This window comes from Stenella coeruleoalba (assembly GCF_951394435.1).
Source record: "Stenella coeruleoalba genome assembly, chromosome: 11".
Taxonomy (NCBI): Eukaryota; Metazoa; Chordata; class Mammalia; order Artiodactyla; family Delphinidae; genus Stenella; species Stenella coeruleoalba.
The window spans coordinates 44,987,726-44,997,754 of NC_137157.1; the positions used below are offsets into that span (position 1 = coordinate 44,987,726).

General features: G+C 46.3%; 1 protein-coding gene across 2 annotated transcripts in view; it reads right to left on the minus strand.

Annotated features, from left to right (window-relative positions):
• Positions 1 to 9,004, minus strand: part of TRHDE (thyrotropin releasing hormone degrading enzyme) — a 398,879-nt gene extending 389,875 nt beyond the window's left edge. For both annotated transcript variants that reach the window (XM_079937605.1, XM_079937606.1), the window contains exon 1: positions 8,077 to 9,004. In XM_079937605.1, coding sequence (XP_079793731.1) covers positions 8,077 to 8,987 — 911 coding nt within the window. In that variant the 5' untranslated portion in view covers positions 8,988 to 9,004. The remainder of the gene's footprint in view (positions 1 to 8,076) is intronic.
• Positions 9,005 to 10,029: the final 1,025 nt, after the last annotated feature.

The window sequence follows — 10,029 nt, forward strand, 5'->3', positions numbered from 1 at the left end:
CTAAACAGGTATCGTACAAAAAGACATGACAACGAGGGAAAATGCATGAAGAAATTACATCTTCCAAAGCAAGGTTTCTCAACCTTGGCACTACTGACTTTTTTTTTTTTAATGTTAAGTATTGGTGATTCAGTGGTAGAATTCTCGACACTACTTACATACGAGGGTGGATAACTATTCTTTGTCGGGGCCATCTTGTGCTTAGCAGCATCCCTGGCTTCTACCACTAGATGCCAGTAGCACCCCCTCTCTCCCGCTGTGACAACTGAAACGTCTCCGGACATTGCAGATGTCCCCTGGGAGGCAGAACTGACCCCGCTGAGAACCACCAGTCTTAAGAACTGAAGGAAGGCTTTATGGAGGAGGAAGCGTAAATTCCTGGGTAGTAAGGGTCACAGACACATTGGAGAAGTGAGCCAATTGACTACTGGTAGCACAGAAATAAACCTTTAAAAAAGTTGTGCCTCACATATGAAGTTCGCACCCTGTCTGCTCTCTTCCAGGTTCCGATTTTCTCGGAGCCCAGTGTTGCCGTCTACCTCGAACACCTACCTCTCTCACCCTTGATAGTCTCCTTTCTAACAAAGAGAGCCAGTTTCAGGCTCAGTGCCCCCAACAGGCAACAGTGTCTGTTGGATTTCAGAAACATAATCTTGTCTTCGCTGCGTATATTTTATGGTTGCCTTCAACTGGCGGAAGTGAGACTGCTTTCCTGCTTACCGTCAGTAGAAACGCCAGAGACCTCTAGCGAAAGGGATTCGGAGCAGAAAATAATGAGTTTGGTTTCTGAGCAAATTTCAGGTGGAGTTTGAGGTGGTAGCAGTACACCAGGTAGAAAAAAATACAAAAAATTAATTAAAAATAGAGAACATTTTAATATAGAGTAAGGATGTGAAATACCTATGTAAATACAGCAAGAAATAAAACAGTAGGAGGCTGAAGGTAATGGGGAAGAGCATTTTGTTGTCTACTTTTCTCCTGCTTTTTCTCAAACAAAATCATTTGTATCTTTTAAGGAATCCCTCTATTATCATAAAAACATTCCACCTCCAAAAGTGACATCCTGGAAGTGTTATTCCAAGAATGTCACTTTAGCATAACTAGAAAAATATGAATAATATACATGTATTTTAATGCTCTTCCATCTAAAATAAATTACTTGATTTCTTAACAACTTGTCTATTTGACATTTTGGTTGAGCTAAGAAGTAGAGCTTAAAGCTCTATGTTGCCTCTTAAGGATACAGAGAATTGATTTCTTCTTATTTCTGCGGAAGTTCAACTAGGCAAGCTACTTGTGTCAAGTCATTATAAGATTCAGCAGAAGTAATGCATTAACGTTGGTTGATATTGCCAACAAATTACAGTATATGATACAATTTCTGTTCCATTATTTTCAGTTTGCCTTTTCATCAGGTTAAAATATGCAGAAGAAACAAACATTTGCATAACACTGCTAGTATTCAGATTGATTCATGTTTCATTGCAGAGCCCACCAAAACCAAGAGAACCTCAAAAATGGCAAGGCGTTTTTGAGAAGTTTCCATTTTGACCACATCTATGCAGACCACACATACAGCACAGTGAAAAATGCTCTTTGAACTTGCTTCTATCGCAACTGCAATTTGCCTACGGTTGCAATAGTTTAAAATTGGTAATAAAAACTCCCAAGATCGAAAGAAGTGATCCAGTAGATCATCCAGCTACTATTCAACTGTTTCCAGGAACTGAGCAAAGTTACAGGATCATGGAAGTTACACGTCCCATTTAAAGTTAAGGTTGTTAATCAAAATGCAAATTACTACTCAATGACAAAACATTTTAAGCCAAAATGGGTCGTTGTTTAGACTCTGTGTTTTTATGTACTTCAATGAGTCAGTAAAACTCTGCCATTTCAGAAGAGAAGTGTTCCTGCTGAACATTCAGTGCTATAAGCAAGCACGTAGTCTATTGTTTTTTAAATAACCATTCTAGTAAACTAAAAACATAATGCAATAATGCCAGCAAAATGTATGTAGGAAGTGGTGCACATGTGAATAATCGTGTTATAAAAACAGAGCATAAAATTCATAATTGTTTTCATTTTTATACACTACTGTTATCGAAAATGAGCACTGAGTACTTGATCATCATTGATGAAGAGTATTATGAATGCACTAAAATTACTTTCCTGTGCCATAATATTAGGTTTTCATAAGAATAAATAAACTAGTGTCTGCGATTCATTTCTTTAATAGTGGAAAGAGAAAAAGTATTATGTAAGTATTATAAAGTACTACTACTGGTGGAACTCACAAAGTCTTGAAAACAGTATCTAACAACTGATGTGCCTTTCCCTTGGTACTTGGAGCTCTTCTTTTCCTGTACTAGCTTCCAGTGACAAGGAAGGCACCCTCCTGACCCTTTGGTAGCTGGTTTGCTGACAGAGAGCAGGGCCATAATCAGAGTTGTGAGTTCCTTTTGTTTCACACACTCTTCCCACTCCCTCAATCCTCTCCATCTCAGTGTCTGGACCAAGCATGGAGCTTCTCTAGCTGTGAAATACCACAGCCTTTCTCTTCTCTTCCTTCTTCACTGTGGAAGGGCTCTGCTTCTTCCTCTCCCCCATCTTTTGAACTCTGCATAGGGGGGCAAAACAAACAGCAGTGGAAGGGATGTCCACAGTGACTATTTCCCACTGTCTTGCTAGTAAGGGGAAACCTAAGGCAAAAACATTGAGCCTAAATGACCTTGTACCAGCTCTAAGGGTAGATGTCCAGTCATGTAATAGTATAATCGTATTTCATACCCACAAACGTGCTTACTAGTTGTCAGACACCATTCTAAGTGCTTTATTACTTTACTCATGTAATCCTCACAAATAACGCCATGAAAGAGGATATCATTATCCTCATTTTCCAGATAAGAATACCAGACGCAGAACATTTAGGAAACTTGGCCAAGGTCATAAAGCTAATAAGCGGCAGAGTCAAGACATAAATCGAGGCAGTCTGGTTCCAGAGTCCCTGAACATACACACACACACACACACACACACACACACCCCTTGCCACCCAGCAACACAACTAAAAGTGGCTCGCTTATTCTTATTCTTAAAGAGATAAAAAGTAACCAACAGTGGCAATTTTATAACTTGATTCTTTTTCCATCCTATGATTCTTTTTTTTTTTTTTTTTTGAGTGTGTAGTCATGAGGAAAGATCCGAATACTTAAACTAAAACTTCACCCGGCAAATCAACACAGGTTTGCACTGGGAGGAATCCATTCTCCCCTGTCCCTGCACAACTGTTGCCGCCGGAGCTCCTTAAACCCTGGGGCCCCTTGTTTATTCAGAGACTGAGAAGGCACACTTGGAGGCAAGGAGGGCAGGAGTGGGGAGCCTGGGACCCTCCACCTCAATTCAGCCCCACTCAGTAAGATCTTGTCAGTCTTATTTCACTCTCACAGCCCACTCACCAGCATCCAGCTGTGCCTGTCTGTGAATCATTTCAGATTGTCCAAAGAACTGGGAAGGGCAAGAAGTGTTTTGCATCTTTATATTCTCTCAAATCCTATGTAGCAAAATTCTGTTGGAGAGAGCAGCCACTCTCTAGTGGCAAAAAGCAGGATTGCATGGGTCTTTGAGAAACTCTGGAAGAACCCAGCCACTACTGTAAGTTTGAAAGGATATAAAGGACACACAAAGAATTAAAAGGACGATAAGGTGATGATCATGGCTGGTGGGTAGGAGGATGAGCCTGGGGCTATGGAGGGATGCCCTTCTTTACAGACTGTCAAACACTTATGAGTTAAAGGTAGACTATTTCTTCTTCACTCTTTTTATACCATTCTTTACAGCCATGCTTAAAGAAGTGAGTCCTATTCTTAAAGAGACAAATATCTTTATGTCATCATTAAATGTCATCATCATCCTCAAGCAAACCTAAACGGTTGCCCTGTACTGTTGTCTCAAGCCCAACCACATACACGGTGGCAAAAACTGATTTGAGGAAATAAATATGTTATGCAAATCCAACACAGGGAAACCAGTCACAGGTCTATCTTTGCTTGAAAGAGATCCAGAGCATATAGGCCCTGTTTAGAGTTGTTCTGAATAAATAAAAACACAGGCAAATTAATTTAACTCTTTCAGAAATAAGGTATACTCTATTACTACCCAAGGTGATCAAAAGCACAGCATGACAAACACCAATTGTATGGATTTTCCTCCCTGAATAAGTGATTATTAAATGGTCAAAACTTCTTTCCCCCAATAGTTTCTAGATTTAGTTTACTGGTGGCATTTTGAATTGTGACCAAAATCCAACACTGGACTCAGTTCGGCCATATGGTTATGTATGCAGTGACAAGAAAACAATGAGCTAAGTCCATTAAGGAATCACATAAAAAGTTTTCAAAGAAACAAACCATTCTCCCAGATTTTTCAGTTCCGAGCCCTCTTTAGAAGGGCAAAAAGCCATTTACTTCAACTTGCTCATATAGAGATATCTCCTCAGCAGAGTAAGTGGAGAAATGGGGCTGCTTTCAACATAAAAACAACATGGTGGTTTTCTTGTTTTTATTAAATACCATGATTATTAATTCACTCCAGAAAAAGTACAAGGCACCAAACCATGTATGCTGATACCACAAATGATCAATGACTACCCATAAAATCCTCTATGCTCTCCACAAGATTTTTGCAAAGGAGTTTTTGGCAATTCTCTTTGAGAACCACAATTTTATCTTCTCATTTTACTTGGAGATCATGGTTTCTCTCTAAATAACCCTTGACAGAAAAAGACCTCCTTTTTTCATCCTGTCTTCTGTCACTGTGGCATGTCACAGACCCAAAGTTTGTCACAGAAAAACAGTCTCCCTTTTGAAAGTGAATAAAATGTTCATTTACTTTGGGTAAATTTCCTCTTTCAATCCGGCCATGTGGATCTAAATTAAGGTACCCTACTTTGAACATGGGTATGCTCGCCATCTGGCTGCCCCAAAGCGGCAATTACTTCAGGTAAAGGAAGACTTTGCCTAATTCTAAGCAAGTATATTCTACTATAGGATATTATGGCATCTGCCTGCTGCCCACCTACCTGAGGGACAAGGGAGTATATATTGCCTAACAGAGGTAATTTACTCTGCAATTTAATCTGCTGTGTGTAAGCATTTCAAATTTAAGAGAATTATTTTTAATATTCAACAAGTGGTGAATTTCCCTTTAGCCAAATGATTAACTGAGAATAAAAGATGTGCCTCAAGTGGAGAAGCCTTAGGTTCTAACCGGGAGCCTGTCTTCCAACATTTATTTTAATATGAGAACCGGGAGAGGCAAGTCTTCCCTGTAGAACAAAACCAGGGAAGCTTCAAAGGGTCAAAGGCATACAGCACATAGTGAAGTCTAATTTTCCTGCCTGACCCAAAGTACATCTCTCAGACTTCTGAGGAGTGAGTCAAAGAATCAGATTGATTATTAACAAGTTGTTTCCACATAGACTAAGTAAGGTAGACTGAATGGTAGTATTGATCTTTTTCAATATTTCAGGTTGCTCATTGTGACTCCCCATTGCCAGATTAAATATTTATTTTCATTCCAGAAATTATCTGATAAATTGGCAAAAATTCTGACTAACTAAAGACCAAGATACGTAATCACTAATCAAATGAAAATTTAGAGTTTGCATTTATGTCCTTTTGGAATGAAGGGGAAAAAAGAGGAACAAGTACTTTCTCTAAGAGGCTGTTTAGAAATAAAATCATCCTGGGATCTCCAGAAACAGCAAATCCTGCACAACTATTGGGATGCAGAGTTTAGCCACAGGTACACTAGGTTAAACTCTCAACCATCTTTGGGGAAAACTGAACGAGAGAGTTTGAATACAAATATGCACTAGGGTACAAGAAATCAGTTATAGGTCACGCGGGAACATCTGGTCTTTTTAAGAGTCCTGTTCATTTGAAAGCACTGACCAAAACAAGCTCAGTTCCACCAAATGTATTTTGGCATGGCTCAAAAAACAGGACTTTCTGGAAGTATTTATTTCACCACAGCAAGATTTATCAGTAATGATATGCAACTCCCACTACTGACATTTTGACATAACATGCAAATGTGCCTTCTATGCTTTTCCCCCAAATTTGATATGATCGTGGATTTTCTTTTTAATCCTTTTAATCTGTATTCTTTAGAATATGTCAGAGAAAGTGGTGGGAGGGGGTTTAAATTATCCACATCTGATCTTAGCAGTTTGAAAGTGAATAATTTATACATTCACTTATAGGAGACTTTAATTATCATACAACCACTAAAGCATTGGACAATTTATTTAGATGAGGCTACACCACAGGACTACTAACACTTTTGTGTTCTCTTATAACACACTGAAATTTCCCTAGCCTCTTATACTATATCAGCTTCTTCTGAGAGCTTCCAGACATCATGAGCCCTGGTCCAGGGATCAGAAAACCAAAATTTGAGTCCCAGCTCTCCACTGCCAAACCTGCTGACCTCAGGAGCCCTGGACTGCTCTGATCCCAAGTTTTCTGCTGTTGTGAGACTCTCTTGAGAACAGGGGAGGCTCTGCCAGTGGCATCATTACTCATCTCCAACCTGCCTCCACTCCTAAGGTTGTTGACTTCATTTTTAAGTTCATTTTGGTTATTCCCTGGCCCTACAGCCATTTAATGAATCAAAGTTATTTTAAATGCAATGGGCTAGGGCAAAAAAGCAAGAATCACTTGTTTATTCATTCAACAACATGCTTGAGAGCTTACACCACAGGACACTCATAACATGAGTGGGCACTCTATGTGCCAAGTACAGAGTTAAGTGCTTTTCCATGCATTTACTCGTGGACACCTGCAACGATCCTATGTGGATATTATTATTATTATTTCCCCAAGTTAAAACTAAAAGTATAGGTTCTGCAGCCAAACTGCCTGAGCCTAAAACCTGCTTTGCTGGCTCACGATGTTACAAGTTACTCGACTTCTTGGTGCCTCCACATTTCCCCATCTGTACAATAGGGAGTGTTGACAGCATCTATCTCATGGGGTTCTTGTGAGATTGAGTTAATACAGGATGCTCATTAAGCACTAGAGGCTGTTATTGTCAGGAATTGGTGACTTAGCTTAATCAGCTTCCTCAAGCCTTCAACACAAGTAGAGTTGCAGCCGAGATTTGAACCCAGTTCTGTTGGACTCTGAAGTCTAAGCTCTAAACAAGCGATGGAAAGCCCCACAGCCTCTCAAAAAAAAAAAGAAGAAGAAACAGAATACTGCCCAAATCTAAAAAGCATCAAAGGCACTCACTAACAAGGCATTTGAGACTGACGGTTAGCTTTCCCCCTTTCACCGCTGAAGCCATTTCCAGAGGCAGTAACTTGTGAACAAACTGCAGTCACTCTGTGTTAGGAGAGAGCTGGCAGCACAGGCAAGAAGATTTCTCGCTGGCACTGGCCATGGCAGCCGCCAGCACCACCATCAGCCCACCCCCGCCCCCTTACTCTGTCACTGGGACTGGCTCTTACTGCCCAGAATCTCAACTTCCAGTTTTGTAAAACTTCATGGAGCCAGAGCCTATCCAATACTCTGCGCCTTCCAGAAACGGGCATGGTGGGGGAGGGGAGGATCTTGCCCTGCCTGCCCTGTCCTGACATCTAACCGGGATGCGCTGCTGCCCTGGCCTCTGGGGCTCACGAATTTTCCCTCGATGCTAACTAGGCAAGCTTTTGATGTCACCCTGGCCCGACGTCGCTCAGATTACACACTACCCTTTAAAAAAAAAAAAGTTGCTGTGTGCCCCAGGCTGGCTAAGGAACTTTGATGGGGCAGGGGGTCCCAGCCTAGAGAAGGAGTGGCATTTGGCACTGGTGAGACTGGTGAGTGAGTTTGTGGAGTTGGCCGCAGGGAGAGCCCAGGCACCTGGGAGACCCCGAGAGTTCTGGGTGATGGCCATACCTCACCTTCACTTCCTTCCCCCATCCCTCGCTTCCCGGGTATCCGAAGCTAGCCCGGTCGCTGGGTGGCCGGCTGCCCGGCGGTTTCGAACAACCTGGCTGGGTGGGGCGGTGCCGGGCACCGCCTCCCTCCGTACCTTCTCTCCCCGTGGAGCACGTAGGAGCTGCGGAAGAAGCCCAGGAGCTCGTTCTCGATCAAGGCGTTGTAGATGATCTTCAGATTGTAATTCCTCTGCGCGTCCAGCGTCCTATTCAGCACCACCACCAAGACCTGGGTTGGCGGGTAGAGGAAAAAGCCGGCCACCGGGACCGCCCCGGCTACCCGGTCCTCGGCCACCTGCACCTTCTCGACCGCCACACGGGAGGCGTGCAGCACGACGTAGCGAGTGGCGTTCCGGCACGAGATCTCCACGTTGACCTCCCCGGAGAAGGTGAAGTTCTCCATGAAGGCGGTGAGCATCAGATTGTAGTGCAGCGGCTTGAGGTGGCCCGACAGGCGCAGTTGAGTCCACGGCTGCCATTGCTGCCGCTCCTCGTCCGACGGCGGCCGGGCGGACGGGGTCTCAGGGTTGGCTTCCCCGCCTGCCCCGGGCTGCGAGGAGTCTCCACCAGCATGGTGGTTGCGCCGGGCCGAACCCGGAAGGCTTTCGTTGCCGCCGCGCGCTGGGAAGCCGGCGGGGCCGCCGTCGGCGCCGGGCGGTAAGCTCGCCCCACACTCGTCGAAGCGCAAGCTGAGCAGCACCGCGAGCATGGTGACCGCGAGCAGCGCCACGATGGACACGGCGAAGGCCAGCACTAGCCGCCTGTGCACAGTGATGTGGCGCTCGGTGGTGCGGGGTCGCACCCCCATGGAGTCCGCCCACGGGTCCGAGAGGCCCCTGCCGCCGGCCCGCAGCGCGGCGTCGTTCTCCCCCATCGTGGCCGCGAAGGGTGAGCTGCTCTTCTTAGCCCCCGCCGCCTCCTCCTCCTTCTTCTTCTTCCTCTTCTTTTTCTTCTTCTTCTTTTTCTTCTCCTCCTCTTGTTCCCCCCGCTCGCCGTCCAGGGCCATCACACCGCCTCCTGCTCCTCCCCCGCCCCCTCCGGCACCTCCCGCGGGGGGCCCACCCTGTCCACCGCCAGTTCAGGCATCAGAGAGCGCACGCGGGCGGAGGGCGCGACGCCAGCTGGGACCCTGGGGAGACTGGCCCAGCTTCTTTTAAGACGGGCTCTGGCCGTAGGCGACAGCAACCTCGGCACCTCCCATCAGCCCCGCCTCTCTCCGGACACGGGCGGCGGAGGCGCGGGGCGGCGAGCTCTGGGACGCGCCCAACTTGGAAAGCGTCTCGCTCGCCCCAACGCGCGCTACTTCTCCGGCGGGCGCCGGGCTCAGGGGCACATGCTGCCCCCGCCCCTGTGCGCCTGCGGCTTCTAGCTCGCAGTCCCCTGCGCAGAGCTTTCGCCTCGCTTTCCGCGGGAGCCTTCCCGCGGGTCCTCGGCTGGCAAGTACAGAGAGCGATGGAGAAGGAAGTTAGGGCTGCCGCTTTCTCTCCCCACTCCAGCGGCGGCGTTCAGTCCTCTGGGTGGGATGTGCTCGTAGCAGCAGTGGCGACGGCAGCAGCAGCGGAGGCGCCCGAGCCATGCACCCCGCAGGCGGGGACGAGAGGATGGCCGGGAGGAAGAAACCGGGGTGAACCAGCCCAGTGAAGTCCCAGGGCCGCAGAGCTGCGCCGGAAATCTGACCTGGAGAAGCCTTCTCCTCCAGCCTGGACACTTTAAGCAGAGGTGGCGGCATACAGCGTGAGGTTGCACAGCGGACAGTGAGCCTCCCTAGTTACGACGTTGCTCTGACCTGCGGAGATGACAAGTGAGCAGGAAGTGTCCGGCCGGGCCATCCCCTTCAGGTAGATGAAGCTCCGGGTTTGCTCTGTGTCCCTGTGGGGAGAACCTGAGTGCGTGTGTGCGAGTGAGTGTGCGTGTGTGCGCGCGTGTGTGCGTGAGCGTGTACACACAGGTTCCGGGTCTAGATTGCCAGAGCTACTCTGGCTGCATTCAGGGACTGAAACTCCCCGAGAAAGGCAAAGAAGCGAGCGAGAGAGCGCGAGGAGACTGGG